This window comes from Cyprinodon variegatus, unplaced genomic scaffold (genome assembly GCF_000732505.1).
Source record: "Cyprinodon variegatus isolate N-32 unplaced genomic scaffold, C_variegatus-1.0 Scaffold636, whole genome shotgun sequence".
Classification (NCBI taxonomy): Eukaryota; Metazoa; Chordata; class Actinopteri; order Cyprinodontiformes; family Cyprinodontidae; genus Cyprinodon; species Cyprinodon variegatus.
Window position 1 is genome coordinate 91,664 of NW_015151089.1, and position 19,021 is coordinate 110,684.

Consider the following 19,021-nt stretch of genomic DNA (forward strand, 5'->3'; position numbering starts at 1 on the left):
TGTGTCTAAAAGTAGCAGCAGCAGCAACCCAGACTGACAGCAGCTCATTGGATCATTTGGATCACCTGAAATTAGACACTTTCATGGGATAACATGCAGGAATTTATAAATGTTTTAAATCAGGATCCGGACCCTGGTCCACTAATCCATGACCTCTGCTACATAAGTTGCAAAAGACTCAAAACTGGTTTCTAATTCTTAAAAATGTTGACCAGAAATATTTTGTAGCTACAGTAAATGACAGAATACACAGTCTCTCTCTCTCAAAAAGCTCTTTATTTGCTATAACTTTGCTAGTTAAAAGCTATAGGGTTACTTACTGAAATAGTTATTTAAATAACAGTTTTCCTCTTAGCCAAATTTCTGTCTCTATTTCCTATTTATAAGCACTAAACATATGGAAAATTGCTCAGATTTGCTTCATGGTTGAGTTTGAATGCTGAACCATAGCAATTTAGCTGTGGGTAAAGAGTTTGGTCTGATTGCGGGCTATATTTATAACCCTTCATGATACTTTGCCCCCCTCAGGTTTACTTCACTTTGCTCAATATTGAAGGACTAAATATAAGTCAATTTGATGCTTGCAGCCATCTTTCTCCCGCAGCTCAGCTTCCAGAAACAGGAAATTTGAACGCCATGCTGTGGTGTCTGTGCGTCATGCCTTCACAGCGTTTATGTAAACTGATTTAGAACATCAACACATTCTTGCTATTTATTAAAGAAACGGAGCGGCTGTATATTTAGCATGTTATGTCGTTTATGTGGGCGAGTGTGAGCTGCCTGTTATGCTTCACGGTTCCGTCAGAGGTGTTGGGGGTCTGCTTAAGTCCTCCAGTAAAATGAAGCAGTTAATTAATACATGCTGCTGTTTCTTTAGGATTTAGTCCCAAAGTTTGCTTTAGTCTTTACTGATTGGTGCTGACATGCTATGGCCAAAATGTCATTCATTGTCAGACTAACAAAACGGCTCTCAATGAGACAATTTTATTTGTGGAAGAGAAAAAACGTATCCCAAATAACCTGGCCCTACACAGCTATCTAAACCTAATAACTGGTTGTGCCACATTGTGTCCAAGGGATGCAAATGCTCTGCGGATACATCAATTAGGAGAAAATTCAAAAAGTAAACACAAAAAATAGATCATCAAACAATAAATTAAACTAATGCACACCAAAGTTGGGTGAGGCGGTGTTCTGTCTGATTAACATACCCGGTCAGACCAGCATACCCATAGTTAATACCCATTTATCCCTTTAGTTTATCCCTTTAGGTTTCTATGAAAAATAGACTTTAAACCACATCAACGGGCGTGTATCCCTTTAGTCATGTATCAAAAAACTTTTTAATTACTTACTATTTGGTGTTTTTGAAGCATATGAAGATCTAATCTTAAATTGTTTTTGTTTTTACACAACTAAATGGATACAAGCCAGTTGAGGTAGTTTAAAGTCTATTTTTCGTGCAAAACTAAAAGGATAAAAGCAAATCTGATGTCTTGCGCATGCATATTGACTATGAGTATGCTGATCTGACAGAACAGCAAACTACTGGTTAGGACATAGAGCTTGGAATCCTGAGGTTTCTGAGTTCGAGCCCCGCTCGCACAGACTGCCACTCTGGGTCCATGAGCAAGACCCTTAACCCTACACTGCTCCCCAGGTGCCGCACAATGGCAGCCCCCTGCTCCCCAAAGGACAAAGGAGATGGTTTAAATTCAGAGAGTCCATTTCGTGGCTATGTACTTACAACAGTGTAATGAAAATTAAAGCTGGGAAAGAAAATATAAAAAATAAGACTAGCAAACACAAAGAAGAAACTAGCAAATAAAAAAAATTGATTAGCAAACACAAAAATTTTACTGCAAAAAAACAAAAGAATACTTGGAATCACAAACATTGCACTAGCAAACGCCAAAATGAAACTAGGAAACCCAAAAGTGAGACTAACAACCACAAAGATTAAAGTAACAAGAACCAAAATAAGACTTGCAAACACAAAAACACTAGCAAACACAAAAATTAAACGAGCGAACACCCAATTAAGGCTCGTTAACACAAAACTGAGACTAGCAAAAAAAAAAAGTGAAAAGATAAATTAAAAAAAATTTAATAATAAGTTAAAAAAAAAACAACTACAAGTTAAGAAAAGCTACAAACTAGCACCACATACCAGAAGTGCTCCAAAACCCTAGAGGAAGACGATCAGCAGCACATTTAGGACCAGAACCATAGTAAAGACATAGAGAATGATCCAGGGGATAAAGTGTTTTATAAAAGATTGAAAAGAAAACTTGTTTTTTCTGTCTTCCCTCCAAACGTCCTCGTTTTTTTGTAATAGATCTGGTCCATAAGCATTAATTGGTAGCAATCTCTATGGTTTGGTACCTTGATGATTGTCTCCCTCTAGTAATTTTCAGTTTGTCATAGTTGTAGCATTTCCTCTTTTGCATGTGTGTTGTCTGTCTGTACAACCTATTCTCAATATGAGTGCTTGTGAAATCGTACGAAAAGTTATGCACCGTAATTTCGCACGTTTTGGACGTTTTCTTCGTCGTATGCGCATGTGCATCTGACGCACCATTCACGAATATAGAATATAAATTACAATTAGCCCTAATCCTGACCCTAACCCTAACCCTAAGATATAAAACAGCAAGCAACGTAGTTAGAGACATGAATAAGTGATGATTGCACTGTTTTTCCCATTTTTACGTCTGTCCGCAGATCTGCTTTTTTTTTTCTGTCTGCCAGCGCATGCGCACTGATGTGGTTTTTTGAGGAAAAACGTCCAAAAATGTACGAAATAGTGTACATAACTTTTCGTACGATTTCATACGCACTCATAATGAGAATATGTTGGTCTGTATGCTACTATCATGTATCTGTTTGAACTGGTTTTGTATGTGCAATTAAATTGCGCTTCATTTCTTTATATTTTACTGTAACTGCGGCAAATCATCTTTAGTGCAATTTTCCTTTGCATGTCTTTTGTTTATTAGGCTGATTTGAATGTTTTCCCATCTGATTTTAGGCTCCGTTCACATTGCAGCCTGAAGTGACCCAAATCCGATTTTTTGGCCCATATTCGACCTGGATCTGATCTTTTCACGACAGTTGGAACAACACAGTTCCGATTTCTTCCAATGCGACCCAGGCCTCTTGGCTATGTGGTCCTGAATTCGATACGAATCTGATCTTTTCAAATGCGACCTTTGTGTGAACGGCCAGGTCGGATTCACCCGACCTGAACGTCATTAATAACCAACAAAAATCACTATTCTTGGTCTTGCTACACAGAAACGGCAAGAAAAACAACAACCTTTGCAGATGATGATGCGGAGAGCGGTATTTATGTTTAAACATATTGAAAAGATTGAGTTTTTATGGTTGGAAAAGACTGCTAGATGTTCGCACTACCATCCATGTTTACTTACGGAAAAAAAGAGCACGCTGGCCTGTGATGTCATTGCGTCCTCTACTGCGCATGCGGGACACTTGCGTTGTGTGACTGCAGTTCACACAGGAGATCACATACAAGTTGCATATATTTGGAAATATGAACGGCAACGCAAACAAATCGCATTTCACAAAAAAATCAGAATTGAGCATCAAGGCCTGCAGTGTGAACGTAGCCTTAGTGTTTGCGGTTAATTTCTAACATGCTGTTTATGTATTTGCAATGCAATTTCACCTTTAGGCCAGAATGATTCTTAAGATGGATTCTTGTCTTCTAATTGGAATTCTGCCATAAAAGACATTTTGGCATCTCCTTAATTAGTCATAAAATGAACTCTTGAAGTTTGTTTGGAAGGTTGGCCTCTCCTGGGAAGGTTCACTGCTTTCTCTACTCAGGCACTGATTCAAATGATTGCATTACCTCCTCAGCAGCCATCAAATGCTTGTTAATCAGATTGTGAGGTGTGTGGAGGCAGGGAAACATTTAGGACAGTGGACTCTGAGGAGCAGGGTTAAGGATCCCTGATTTAGGTAATAGGTTTATTCTATAGCTCTGCTGGTAGTCAAACAGAGATGTAGCCAAGAAAATCAAACTCAGCTGTCGAACTGATGGTAATCATATTTTTGATGTTTTTAAAAAATGAGAATGGCTAATTTTAGTCAAAAGCGGCAGGTTGATTTGACTAGATTTTTCCCTTAAAGAGGCATTAAAGAGTTGTTTATTAATACTGCCACCTGTGGCCAAAAAACAGAGTTGCGGCACCCGACTGCTCGTTCATATAATTGACAAGGTTCTTTTTTAAAACTTTTTCCCCTTACCTTTTGTTGCTATTGGTGTCTGAGTTGAGCTGGATGCCGGTCAGTTATGAGAATTCACTCAATTTATCTTGGATATAACGCTTCGATTGTTTGCTAGCTTGGACCCATTCATCACGTCATGTCTGCAGAAACAGAGCAGGAACCTCAGACTCAAAGTACATTCAGGAAAAATAGGCTACAGACTGAAGCCTGGGTCACAGCGGTTTGTCCAACTTTTTATCTTAATCCGATTTTTTTTTATGTCCCATAGAGGGCCTACTACTACGCAGCGGGAGCAGATCCCAATCTAAGCAGATTTTTTCACTTTTGTCTTCTACAAATTGAAACAATGTCCAACATTTGAGTGGGACAGATTATGAAAAACAGAAAACAGCCAACACAAATACAAAGCAAAGTGCCACTTCATGACCAACCTACAAAGCAGGCCAGATAGAGGATTTTGATATTAAAAAAAATTTAGAAACTATGTGTAAACAAAAGAAAAATGCAGCAATAAACAACGTGGGACGGTTTATAAGTACCCCCTCCAAACACCAGATGTCATTTAGACGTTGGTTTTTAGACTGTTTTTGGTCGGTCCATCATAGTCTTAATTTAGTTTAGAAATAGTTTAATAAACTGGGCTGTGTATGGTTGGTCTGATTTTGTCCCACATTAGTCCAAAAATAGACATTGAAAAGACGCTGTAAGGTCTTTTCAACTATCTGAAAATTACGGCTTTTCACTTTTTAACAAAATGTAGAAGTCATTTGGACGTAATTGTCATATTGGGATTTAGATGTCTAACCCACATGCAGAAACACTCGGAGGCAGGGAAAAAGTTCAAAGGTTTATTGACAAAATGTTTATAAAAATGTGAACTGGAACTTGGGTGGTCAGACTGGTCACGGCAGAATCCCCACTGAGGAGGACAGAGAGGTTGAGGAGTTCCAGGTAAACTGCCGTTTATCAGACGATGGGGTAAATACCTGCTCAGAGGTGGAACTGATCAGCAGGGGGGGGAACCTTGAGGGTCCAGAGGCTAGTCCGCAGGCAGAGGGCTGAGGGCAAGCAGAGACTGAACTGAGTGCAGGCAGGCGAAGGACTGAGAGCTAGGCAGAGGCTAACTGAGTGCAGGCAGGCAGATTCCAGACTGAGATATTCTCCAGGATTTCAGGTTGATCTGACAGGACTGGATCTGTGAGGGAGAAAGAAACAGGGTCAGGCAGATTCACAAAAATCAGGGAAAACAGATCAGAGAAGCAGGCTCAGGTTTTGCTGGTATCATTACTGGCAAACACTCTGGCAGGGAAGTGTCAGGCTGTTCCTCCTTAAATAGGGCCTCCTTATAAGCAGATGGAAGACAGGTGTTGCAGTCAGCTCTAGCCCTCAGGAGATCCTGTGCGCTCTCTGGTGGAGAAGGTGGACAAAGCCTCCAGATCCCAACAGTAATCATGACTTTCAATGTCTTTCCAACCAATTTTTGCTTGGTGGGACTGGATGAGGCAATAATCTGAGATTTGTTAGATAAAACTCTTACCTAATCAGTTCGGCAGTAACATACAACCAACATTTTTCAGTCCAGCTAAAACTGGTGCGGCCATGTTTGTTCTTTCTTTAGCCTTCTGCTTCTGGTTGATGCCATAAACGTCACTGTATTTCATTTCAATGAAACAAACACATCTGCTGGTTCCTGCCAAGATCTGTTTTTGGGATTTTGCAATAATTCATTCCTCTTTAAAGGCATACCTGCTTGCAGAAAATCATGTCTGGTGTGTTCACCCCCAAATGCCACAACCTTGTGCGACATAATTTTCTGTCTGGTCGGACGCAGATTCGAATTCGGTGTGTTCAGGGCTTTAAAGAGGTGCAGAATTAGAGGTGTCAGTCTGCTAATCAATGGCCTGTACCTATGTAACGCTTTTTGGCACTTTTCAGGATACTTGACCAAAGCGCTTTACGCTACATTCAGTCATTGACCCATTCACTCACATACTAATGTAGGCAACCTAGATTGTGGCAACAGCTGCCGTGGGGTTCACTGACAGAAGCGAGGCTGCCGTACGCTGCCACCACCAGGCCCTCTGACCGCCATCAGTAGGCGATACGGGTGGAGTGTCTTGCCCAAAGACACAACAACAATGAAACCGACGATTTGAACTTCAATTTCAGGGCAAGCTCCTACATCCAACGCAACTGTCCTCCCAACAATGTTTAAGTCATAAAAGGTGAAATAAAAAGGCTGTTTTAAAGATATTTTTCAGTGAAAAATTACGAAATTGTAATGAAACAGAGACTGGATCCGAATATAACCAAGACAGGTCAGTTACATTTGAACAGTTAATTGAACAGGTTGCTTTGAGAGCAGGACTGAATCTTAGTGGAGCAAACAGGCAGAAAGGCGGGCAGATTGTGTGATGTTTACCAGTTAGTGATCCAGGAGAGGAAGGCAGACAGTTAAGCTGAGCTTTTCCGAGTTTGTGATCCAGAGAGAGGGGAGCAGGCAGTCCAATCAGAATGACTCAGAGATCCAGGGATCCAGAGGCAGAGCAGAGAGGATATAAAGGCAGGCAGAGTCAGACAGGGATCAGGCAGGTTCGGTATCAGGAGACAGATCGGGTCAGTAACGGGTAGACAACAGATATTTCTAGAGATAATGGACTATTCTTACCGTGTTGGCACAAGACAATCTGGCACAGCGGACTGGTCTAATGGGGTTTAAATACTGATGGAAACAGGTGACTGCGGTCAGAGCTGTGGGTGGAGCAGAGCAGGTGTATGGACTGAGCGATCAGGCCAGAATCAGTGCAGAGACCATTACAGAAATGTCTCTTTAATAAATTTAGTCATCTGTTGAAGTTTCTTTTTTTTATCAGCAACAAAGGGAGATATAAATAAGTAGCATATTTGGCATTTACTTTTAGTTGCTATGGTTATGAACGTACCCATTAAACTTGGAAAGTCGTCACCCGGTAATTATAACTGTTGTCAGATCTCAGAGAAACTGCTTTTGCATCCTTCCTGGTGTGAAAACACTCAATCTAATCCACCTGTTGGAGATTAATATGTTTTTAAGATTTAAATTTAGAGATTTATATTTATATTTACCCTTATTACACTGCATATGTATTATTATTATTTTTTCTTAATAACCACTTAATTCCCAGCTGGCAGATGGCCCCTTTTGCATTGTCCCCTGAGCACTAATGCCATCCTTTGTGTTTCCATCACAGCCCCAGACAAACAGCACGAGAAACAGCATAGTCACCAGTCCCAAAGGAAACATCCCTTCGGCTGCACTGGTACGCAGCTCTGTGTTCTGTCCGTCCATCTTTTCAGACCACATCTACACTCCAGAGGGCACTGATGGGTGTGTGTGTGTGTGTGTCTGTACCTGTCTAGCCCTCAGAGTGAGGACCATTTTTCCAATTTCACCATCAAATTGAAGACCAGTTGTTGTAAAGTGAGCACATTTTGCTGGTCCTCACAAGCTATTTTCTATTGGTTAGGGTTAGGGTAAGGTATGCATTGGTAATGGTTAGGTTTAGGGTTAGGGCATAGAAAGGGTTGAAAATGACTTAAAATCAATGGAAGTCAATGGGAGTCAACACATGGTCCTCACTACCATGGCAGAACGTGTGTGTGTGTTTATATGGAGGACCAGCAGAGCCAGAGAAAAAGTAATACAACAAATTTAAATTCAACAAAATATTAAATTCCAATTTTAAAAGTGTTTTGTTATTGCCTATTTAAAATAAAATTATTAAAGTGGAAATAAAAATAGAATTTATCCATCCATTATTAAATACAGCAGTTTGAAAATGTATTTTAAAATCCCATGTTTTAAATTCATGAAGCTGTTTATAACTGTCTTTCCTTATCAGCCAGTTTAAAAAAAAGTTTCTTTTTTCATTTTCTTTTACTTTCCTTTCTATAGTTTCCCTTATCTATTAGCTTTTGCGTGACCCTTGTTAACAAGCTGTTACTAAACTGCTTATAAGTTGTAACTAAGCTGTTGATTAAATTTTTCCAAAGTTTTAATCAAATGCTACTTAACTGTTTATAAGCTGTTTCCAAACTATTAATAAATGATTACTAAACGGATTATATGCTGTAGCTAAATTATTTATGAGCTGTTATTGGGTCAAGGAAATAGTAAATAGAGAGGTAAAAAATAATGACCTTTTAAAATGGATTTAAAAGTGTAAAATGTAAAGGAAATTAAGAAAAAGAAAATAAGAAAAAATAGAAATGGAAAAAAGAATTACCTTTATAAATATTTGATGAGGATAAGCATCAATGATGTAAAAAAAAAAAAAAAAAGGGGGTGGGGGGTATTTAATATTAGATTGAGAAATTCAGTGATAATAGTTCTCGTTTATAATTTATATAAAATGTGCAATTACAAAAACCTTTTTAAATATTATTTTTCTCTCCTGGTCCCCCATATATATGAGGGTCTGAGAGAATGAATGAAGGTGGGAGCAGCTTCTTAAAGAAAGAGTGTTCAGATGGCAGAGATTGTTCTTGCAGTTACATATAAAACATTAACCAATTCTTCAGTGAAATGTGAAATCTTACAGAATCAGATGTCATTTGATCGATGTTGCAATCAGAATATATCAGGTTTTTCATTTGCATAGCTGGAGAAGAATACAGCAGGTTGGATGTCCAATAAGTTTATGCCATTTTTAGCTTGTTGCTCACTTATTAACAGGTTCCTCTCAGGTCACAGGAGATGCCCTGGTGCAAAATTAAATAAATAGTAAATGCAACATAAAATAATGAACTCTTAATGTAAATGTATTTACATTTTATTCTTGTCATAATTTAACACATTTCTAACTATTTAAAGGAACATTAAATAGTTCAGCATTGTGTGATGCTTCATTAAATGTATAAATCATATATTTAGTAATTATTATATAATAGAGTGGCTGTGAAAGGAGTTCAAAGACCAACAATCAACCATGGTAAGCTATATTTAACGAAAGGAAGACATGTGATGACGAGTTTATGATATTTCCGTGTTGAGTTTTCAAGGCTAAAAGTGTGAGTTTTATTTAATTTTTTTGTCCTATATGAGGGAGTTTAAATGTAAAAAGATCCAAAGACAATTAAATATGATGCTGAAGACATTATGCAACGTTCCAAGCCTCAACTCAAAGTAGATTTTTCCTCTGGTCCATCAAAGAGTGAGTGTTGAAACAGAACTGTTTTAATTTTCCTAGTAGCTGTTTTGCTTGTGTCAGTAGTACAAAAATGGTGCTAAGAATTCATTCTAATGTGGAATTGTGGTCTAAAGAACCTGCAGTATCAGACATACTGTTTACACTCAGCTGAAATATACTTCAAATACTTTTGTTGATTCTGTTTTTAATCCCAAAGATCTGAAATATGGTGTCAACTGTTGTTACCTTGAGGGAGGAACAAACCTGAGAAAGTAAACTTCCAGTGATTGGCTACTTCTCAGGACGATAGTACTGTATTATTCCCGGTTCTGTCTGGTAACATTACCAAAGTATCTAATCACCAGTGGCAGTTTTGTTTTCATGGGGGGGGGAAGAACAAAAGAATGACACAAAAAAAAACAGTCCAATATTTAAATGTTTAGAATATTATGTGAACCAAAGAGCCATTAACTGCTCCGGAAACCTCAGATAAAGAACATGAAACAGTGATAATATCTCAATATTACTGAAGGTAAAAATTCAAAAACTTAATTTTTTACATCATTGACAAACTAAAACTCGTAGTGACCGGATCACAAAGGCACCAGTCTCAGCAGAGACTTCCCTCTACTCAGACACCTCCTCCAGCTCTGCTGGGAGAAGCCCCAGACATTCCCTTGCCAGCCAAGAGACATAGTCCGTCAAGCCCCTGGGTCTCACGGACGTGCCTGGAAAAAGGTCCAAGTGATGCTTTCAGACGCATCAAAAAAGCCACTTCTTCTGACTCCTCTCAATCTGGAGGAGAAGCAGCTCTACTCCAAGCCTCCACTGAATTGCTGACCTCTTATCTCTAAGTGAGTTCCCAGTCACCCTGTGACGAAAGACAATTTTTGGCCACTTGTATCCGGGATCTTGTTCTTTTGGTCTTGATCCAGATTTCATTACCATAGCGGGGTATAGGAACGTGGACTGACCGGTAAGTCTAGAGCTTTGCCTTTACAATCAGCTCTCTCTTCATCACAACTGTCCGGTGAAGTGGCGCCATTATAGCAACATCAGCATCAATCCATCTATCGATCCCCAGTTCCGTTGTTCCCTCATTCGTGAACAGGACCCCAACATACTTGAACTCCACCTGAGGCAGGAACTCTCCTCTAATCTGAAGGGAAAAGGGCACCTCTTTTTGGCCGAGAACCACGGCTACCAACTCATCCCCGCCAATTCACACTGTGCTACAAACCACCCTAGTGCATACTGAAGGTCTTGAGAGGATGGACCAAGCAGACGCACATCACCCACAAAACAGCAGGTATGAAATCTGCTGTCCCCAAACCAAACCCAATCCATCCCTTGGCTATGCTTAGAAATTCCATCTAAAAGGTTAACAAGAGGACTGGTGACAGAGGGCAGCCCTATTGGAGTCCAGCATGCCGACTCAATGCCGACAATGTGGACCATACTCCTGCTACGCTTATATGAAGACCAGATAGCCCCTAGTAAAGGGCCCCTTGACTCCATACTCCTAAAGCACCTTTGAGAACCCTGCAGAGGGTGTAGAGCTGATCCAATGTTCCACGGCCGGGATCAAAACCACATTGCTCCACCTGAAGCTAAGGTTAGACAATCCACTCCAGGACCCTGGCATAGGCCTTCCAGGGGTGTTTGAAAGTGTGATCCCCTATAGCTGGAACACACCCTGGTCTGTCAATCCAGGGACACTTTCCCCAACGTCCACATTATGTTGAAGAGGCATGTCAGCCATGACAGCCAGACATTATCCAGAGCTCTAAGGTACTCAAGGGCCATCTTTTCCACCCCTGAAACTTTGCCACTGAAAAGTTTTCAACCACCTAGGTGACTTCAGCCTTATTGGTGGACGAATTCAAGCCAGAGTGGCTCATCTCCTCTTCCACCATGGAAGGCGTTTCAGCCGGAATGAGTAGATCCTCAAAATATTATTTCCACCATCCAACAATTTTCTCTTTCAAGGTCAGGCCCTTTAAAAACAGTGTTAAAGAAGCACTGGTCCCCCTCCAGAAACGCCAGACAGTTTGGCAGAATTGCCACCTTAGCGTGGTGGAGGGGTTTTATGCATAAATGATCTCAGAAGCTATGTTGTTGTGGGCTTAAATTCCCCTGATAGGGTCTCCTAAGACAAACAGGCTCTATTTGACGGGTCAGACAAAGAGCTGTTCAAAAAGTTTCAGGTCACCTGATATGGTGGAGCCATGACCCTACTCTGTAGCCAGGCCTGGGGTTGGGGTTCATTGGCGAGCACTGGTGGTCGGGTTCTTCTTTACAGTACCCGGCCGAGTCCAGCCTGAAGGAGCTGCATGAGGCCATCCCCCAGGGTAACCACCACCTGCAGGGGGAACCGTGAGGTACTGGTGCAGAGAGGACTGGGCAGAGGTCAGAGGCGGAGGCAGAGGCAACTTGATCAGCAAAATAAAACTGTGAGACTAAAAAAGTTATGAAAGTAGTAAGCGTTTTCTGTGCTATCTCATATTACCTGGAAAATGTTGACTAGCAGGATAATAACTGAATAAAAGTAGGAGGTGAATAGCTAGTTTATATTCTTAAAGGGTTTATTTGCTAGTTTTGCTTTTCCAAAGGAGTATCTCCAAACTGATTCAATGAAATAACCTACAATAGTCTATATTCCTGCAGTGCAGGATCCCACACCTGCAGGTATGATATGTAAAAAGCTCAACCCATGATGTGAGTGTGTGGAGGGAATTTTGTTACATTATTATTGCAAGTAAAGAACAGTTTGTAAATTGAGATTTGGGGGGAAAAAATCAATCCAGAAATAAAACTTTAAAAAACTTATACAGAAAAAGGTTTTGAGACTAAGTTTGCTTTTTATCTGGATGTATGTTTGACAAAAAAAAAAAAGAAAAAACTGCATTTTTTACATGTTTAATATTCTTAAATTTATTTTCAAAACTTGTCTTTTTTAGATTTAATTGTGAAAATTGCACTTTTTTCAAATTGCGTTTTCCATAACACATTTTTTATCACTTCTGGGGGGGCGGGCTTTCATCTAGAGGAAGAGGAGAAGATGCATTTTATTGGTCGGTACATTTTTACCGGGAAGAGAATGTGATCTGCAAAATGCAATTTGAAAAGAATGCAATTTTATCAATTAAAGCTGGAAAAAAAAAGTTTTTTTTAATCTGGAAAAAATATATGAAAAAACTTAAATCTTAAAAAACTTTAAAAAAAAAAGTGTTTTAAAAAAGTAATTAGAAAATAACAATTATAAAAAAATAATAATGTTTAAAAAAATGCATGAAAAATGTTAAATCTAATTAAGAAAAAAATAATAAAAAAGGAAAGGTACTCTCAAAACCTCTTTTTGCTTATAAACATTTTTCAAAATTTTGTTTCTGGATTGCATTTTTTTCCTTGCAAATTTGTACAGTATACAAAACCTGCCTGTAAAAATAATGGAACAAAGTTTACTCCATAGAAAGACAAAGTGTGAATCTGTTAAATGAATACATTCATTTTGCTCTCATAGTTTGTCTGGTGTTCTCAACTTTGTTCCTGTTTCCACATGTTTCTCACATCTTTCCTCTCTGTCATTTGCCCATAAAACATCCACCATTTTGTCTTTATATTCTCCTTCTTTCTCCCCCCGTCCCCCTTTCTTTCTCTCCATTGTCCCTCCAGGAGCCACAGACTACTGTTATCCATAATCCAGTAGATGGAATCAAGGTACATCCTCTCTTTTCCTCCATCTCCTCGTTCCTCATCTTTACCTTCATTTGCCATCCTCCTCTTTACTCCCCTCCTCTCCCCTGGTGGGTTCAGCAGTGTTTTTTAAAGGGTCTTTTTTTGTTTCTACACTGTGAAGTTATTGTGATTTTCTTTCCCTGCATGACAGAGGTGTGTGGGCGTGGGGCTGTGGGTTATTTCTTTTTGTCTTATGCTGCCTCACTGTGTTCAAACTAACGAAGCTCAGAGAAATGGGTATATGTCAGCAGGAACAGAACCAGATTAACACTCATTCCACTCCTCAGAACTGTCTGCTTAATGTGGCTAAACATTATACCTGTCTGCCTTTTTTTTTATTCTATTTTATTTTTTCTCACGGATAGACAGCTCAATCCAGAGGTGGGATTGCAGCAGAGGCCGAAATGCGATGTTGTGTTTTGTTTTGTATTATTGGCAAAAGCTGTTGTGTGAACACATAGCTGTGCTGTAGGCTATACTGTGTAAGCGAGCTGTGTATAAATCTGCATGCTATATTAGGGGTAATGTCTTGTTTTTCTTTGCTTTTTATGATTTTAATCATCAGGAGGATTTATTCTTTTTGTTTCAGGGATCCTCCGACAGCAGTAACACCACCATTGAGGATGAGGATGTAAAAGGTAGGTTCCGGCTTCATTCAGAGCTCAGTTAAACAACAACTCCTGAATATTAAAGTCTTTTCATACACTTGTGATGCTTTTTGCATTTTCTCCGATAAACTGCTTCTCAGAGCAGTCTGGCAATATGATTAAACCACGTTTATCTATATTTTAGTTGTTTCTTTCTTTAGATTACGCACCATATACCATTATGTTAAAACGAAAGGAAAACATAAAACGTCAAAAAGACTAGATTCATGTTTAAATCCAAAGCCGAAAAAGTAGCGTAGGATCCCATTTCCAGTGCAGATCGAGCAGAGATGATTGATGAAACAGAAATCATTTTAAGGCATTTATTTGGTCAGGAAATAGAATATTAACCTTGAACACATTCAATTTTAGTACATTTACTATTTTTGGGAAGGAAAATCGTCATTTAGGTCTTTAAAAAAATAAAATCGAAGGCAACCTGGATGTGTATATGGATGCGCAATGAGCTGATGACGCATGCGTAGGACAGATCGTGCTTCCGGAACGGATCGGGTAGCGACAGTCCCCATAAGTTGTGTCGGGATGTGATAAAGAACTTCCGCTTTTACTTCTTCGTCTGTTTAAAAAGTGGTGCACTCTTTTTCCTCTTTGTGTTTAAATAGATTACATTCCAGTCCAACAATTGGTGTAGTCTTTGAATCATCTTTATGTTAAGAGCAGTGCAAAATGCTACCGTAAAAGCAGCTTCTGCCTGCAACATGCTCATGCGCTTTTCTACCATAATAACAGTCTTTCCCCCCTCATTCATAAAACCGTCGAATCAGGGACATTTCTGGGGACAGCTTCAGCTGGGACACGTCATCCAAAACGGGGACTGTCCCCGGAAATCAGGGACGTCCGGTCACCCTGGGTTAAAAGAACAGATTTAAAAGTTTGCTGTGTTTTTGTTTATTCACTGTTAGCCTTTATGGACACCTGCATCAAATACTATCAAATAACATAGCTAGCATTAGCTAGCATTATTCCTCCAACTCCCCCAGAGCCCTGATGCGATTAGTCCGTTAATTTGAACAAAAACATGCAGCAGAGTTCTGAGTAACATCTCCTGTTTTTGTTTAGCCAAATAGGAGTAATGACCTCCCCAAGATGGCGGCTGTAATTCATTCCCTATTGAAACATGCTTCATGTCTATGGAACCTTCTGATTATAAACATGTTTGACCATTTTTCCTCTTTAATTTTAGTCCTTTATCCAAAAAAATAAGTAGAATTTTATGTCAAAGATTCAAACAAACTGTAAAGATGAAACTAATCGCTCTTTAGCCAGTTCTTTCAATGCATTCGGATTCTTCATTTTACCGGGATTTCGTGAAATAGACCCAAACAGATTATCATAAAGTTGATTTGAAGGGGAAAGAAAGTGTTGCATTGCTTTTAATTTTATCAAAATAAAAAATTCGAATGAAAATTTGAAAAATCTTCGCAGGGTGTCTGGGTGCACCCTTCGAGATCGGTTGAGGAGCTCAGTTACCAGGGAGGAGCTCGGAGTACAGATACTAGAGCCAGCTGAGGTGGCTCAGCATCTGATCCGGATGCCTCCTGGTCGCCTCCCTCGGGAGGCGTTCCAGGCATGTCCCATTGGGAGGAGGCTTCATGGAAGGCCCAGGACACGCTGGAAGGACTATGTCTCTGAGCCGACCTAGTGTCGCCTCGGGGTCCCTCCAGAGCACCGTATTGATCAGGAAGTTTGGGTATCTTTGCTTAGAAAATGAATGGAAAAATTTGAAATGTGTCCGCTTCAGAGGTTTACTAGAAAGCAGCAGTGAAAAGACGGCATCATGAAAACCAAGGAACACAGTAGATGAGTCATGAAGGAAGCCCTGGAGATTAAAATAAATATTAAAATACATTGTTCTAAAATGTGACACTAGAAAACTGTGGGGACATTTTCCCTCTGAATTTTCCCATTCCTAAGGGAGACATAAACAGCTTTGAGCCCCTGGAAGCTTTGAGGTGTTTAATGTCTTCCTCAGGGACTCACTAAGTTACCTATAGTTATTTACAAGTGGACATCGATTAGCTGCTCAGTCTATGAATCTTTGTGGAACACAGTTCAAACAAAGCACCTTTCAAGAGAAAAAACACCATATGAAGTCATGGTGAAGCTTTTATTCACTAGGGAAAGGAAAGCTGGTCAAAGTGTTGAGAAGATAGGTGGAGCTCAATTGAGGGAAATCCTTCAAGGAACACAGAAGAAAAGAACAGAGAATGAGCTGGAGGTTCACCGTTCAGGAGAGCAATGTCACAAAACAAAAAGCCCAAATGACAGAAGCTATGGTTCTTGACTATGGTAACGACATTTAAGCGAAAGAAGAGTGCATCAGCGGTCGACATAAGTCCCTGAAGTAATAAAGAAAGTAGGAGGAGGAAGCAGAGAGCTTCCTATCATAGTTTTTTTCCAGCATATAGGCATCTTCTGATGTTCCTATCCATGTCATGATTGCAGCCCCAGGTAGTTTCTCTGATTCCTCACTTCATTCACCTGCCGTTCCCTCCCCTCTCTGTAATTATCATTTACTTGTTCACCTGCTGCCTCTACTATATATATGGTTTAGCCCAACTATCAGGGCCAGATCATTATTCTTGTATTCTTAGTTTATTTGCATTATGTTTTCATGTCAGTTATTTATGTTTGTTGAGTGAGAGTTAATGGCATGCAGGGTGGAGTTGAGCAGGTGTATCAAGCTGAGGATTAGGCCAGCACCAGTGCAGAGATTGTCACAATATCACCATAATAAGTAATTAAAATAATAAAAAATAATAATTTAATGACTTTTAATGATTTTTAATGACCCACAAAAACCTTGTTTTCCAATTATGAAGCAGAATATGAATGTCTGGATTCTGGCTTTGGGTGCTGTGCTCTGATTAAACAGAATTGTTTGAAACCTAATAAACACAGTCTTCTGCTAAATCCAACAAGACACAGACAGACCATTACACTACCTCCTACAACTGACAACCTCATGCTTTGTGCTACAGTACACCTACCAGCTACCATGCTAATCAGTGCCTAGGTTGGACCTTTCCAATGGAAGATTGTGCCACCTTGTAATTATCTATAAATATTTAGTGCATTGAAATAAAATCGATGTGATATTTTTAACTCTTGAGGTTTTCACCTCAAAGTTTCCTAAAATGGCTTATGATAAATGCTGACATTTATTATAGTTTCCATAATTCTAATTTTAGCGGAATAACATCAGTGATTATGGCTGTCCTTTACAAGCTAATTTGTATGTATGTTGCTTCTAAAATAGTTATTGTCATGAACCGGGGACAGGTGGACCCAGTATTCAAGGAGAGACAGTCAGTAGGAAAGTTCAAAAAGGTTAAATAAATTAACAAAAGCTAAAGTTGAGCTGTGGCTCTTGGACACTGCAGGATGGGGAGCGGGGCACCGCTCAATCACAGACACTCTGGTTTAACAGTCCAGTCCAAGAATGTCCCCAAATGCTGCAGTCCCAGAGGTCAAGCTGGAAGCTGATCCTGATCAGGGATCCAGAACAGACAGGAACAGAAACAGCAGGATCCAGATCAGGCAGGAACAGAAACAGGTGGCAGGATCCAGAAGCATCCACAGGCTTCCAGGAGGGTTCAGAGTCTGACAGGGTCCGAAAGCGTGACCAGGTGGTCACGCACAGGAGCAGACAGGATCAGGTGCAGACGGGCAGGCTCAGTGGCAGAGGGTAGCCGAGACAGGATGTGGAACCGGAACTTGAAGCAGGACTTTAAACTGGTCTCCTCCCTGGAGCCAGGCTTACTTGGATAAAAACTGAACCTCCCCACATATAGAGCCAAAAACCCAGAGGACTCCGCGGGGGAGGAACAGTGGACGATCAGGAGACGAGACAAACACAAAAACCCTCTTTCCACTGGCTGCTAGGATCCAGGACATGAACCATGAACTAAAACGGAACAGACAGTCTAACAGAAAGACAAGTAATGATCTGGCACTAAATGCTCAGGCTGAACTGAATGTAACCAAGAGGAAACAGGTGAGTGGAATAAATTATAATTGAGGCAGATTTAGACTCTTAGGGTCACACTTTTCTCCATTTATAGTTAAAATGGAGGATTTTTGCGAATAAAAAAAAAAAAACACCCTCTCCATGTACATGCACAACCCTGTACCCGCTCATGTGAAGGATAGCCTATTAAACGCTTCTAAGAGCATGCATGAGCCCATTTTTCCTCGTACACACTCTGCTTAACAGTTGCTGTTTGCATCGCTCATACAATCTTACTTTCCAAAAGAAGATTTGCAATTTTTTCACTATGTGAGACTCACCACCGGTAAGATGGTGGAGACAAGCACATAGGGCGGCATTACACGAACATATCACCAGAATGATTGACAATTAGGAGGAGTACCCTATTTTCATGATCAACCCGGAAAAATAACATCCTCTACTATACCTTTAAGCGCTTGTTATTTGAAAAAAAACAACTGATTTTTTTAAATTTAACTTTAACTAGTCAAGAAAATAGCTTTTATCAAGAAATATTGAAAAGTTCAAGTTATCATTACTATTACCACCTCTACAGGGCGTTGCAAAGAAAATGAAAGTAGATAGAAATGCATATAAAGAGGGAATAACTCCCCTATGACAGAAAGCCAAGCACACTTACAAAGCTGCGATGTAGGTCAGAGCACGGCTACAGTAGCCGATCAGTTCTTATTACACTGTTTCACTGAGGCTTTACATCAGACAAACTAAAGCATATCTTGTAAAATATCAGTTTATCGTTAGGTTTACATAAATATTTCATCCCTGGCTGCTTATGTAAGCAGCTCAAAGTCCCGATCACGACCTTGCATGTTTTAAATACTTGAAGGCCGATTTGTAAGACTGTCCAAGCTTTGGATTATGGGAGAGAATTATCTCTTTCTTTCATAAAGGACAGTCGAGGAGATTACCAAAAAGGAGCGCCGAAGCTCTTCAGCATCAAGGGCATGAGATCAAGCTCTTCTCATGACTAGTTCTCTTAAAAGTGCATGGGACAACAGAAGAGAAAGACCTTCATACAGTGAGAGGCACCTAACTGTACTACAGAACTAAACATGCCAGCATCTTGGGTGATTTTTTTAACCATTCCTGCAATCATATCTCCTGCAGATAAAACTCATCTGTAGCGCTTCTGTCTCCAGAATGTTAAAGTCGTAGGGAAATCCTATTTAAATGTCAAA

The 19,021-nt window shown here is 39.8% G+C and overlaps 1 protein-coding gene across 1 annotated transcript in view; it reads left to right on the top strand.

Moving 5' to 3' along the window:
* The window catches only part of LOC107096604 (calcium/calmodulin-dependent protein kinase type II subunit beta-like), a 117,067-nt gene that overhangs the window by 80,990 nt on the left and 17,056 nt on the right, over window positions 1-19,021 (top strand). The window contains exons 14-16 of the mRNA XM_015393336.1: window positions 7,488-7,556; window positions 13,101-13,145; window positions 13,753-13,801. Coding sequence (XP_015248822.1) covers window positions 7,488-7,556; window positions 13,101-13,145; window positions 13,753-13,801 — 163 coding nt within the window. The remainder of the gene's footprint in view (window positions 1-7,487; window positions 7,557-13,100; window positions 13,146-13,752; window positions 13,802-19,021) is intronic.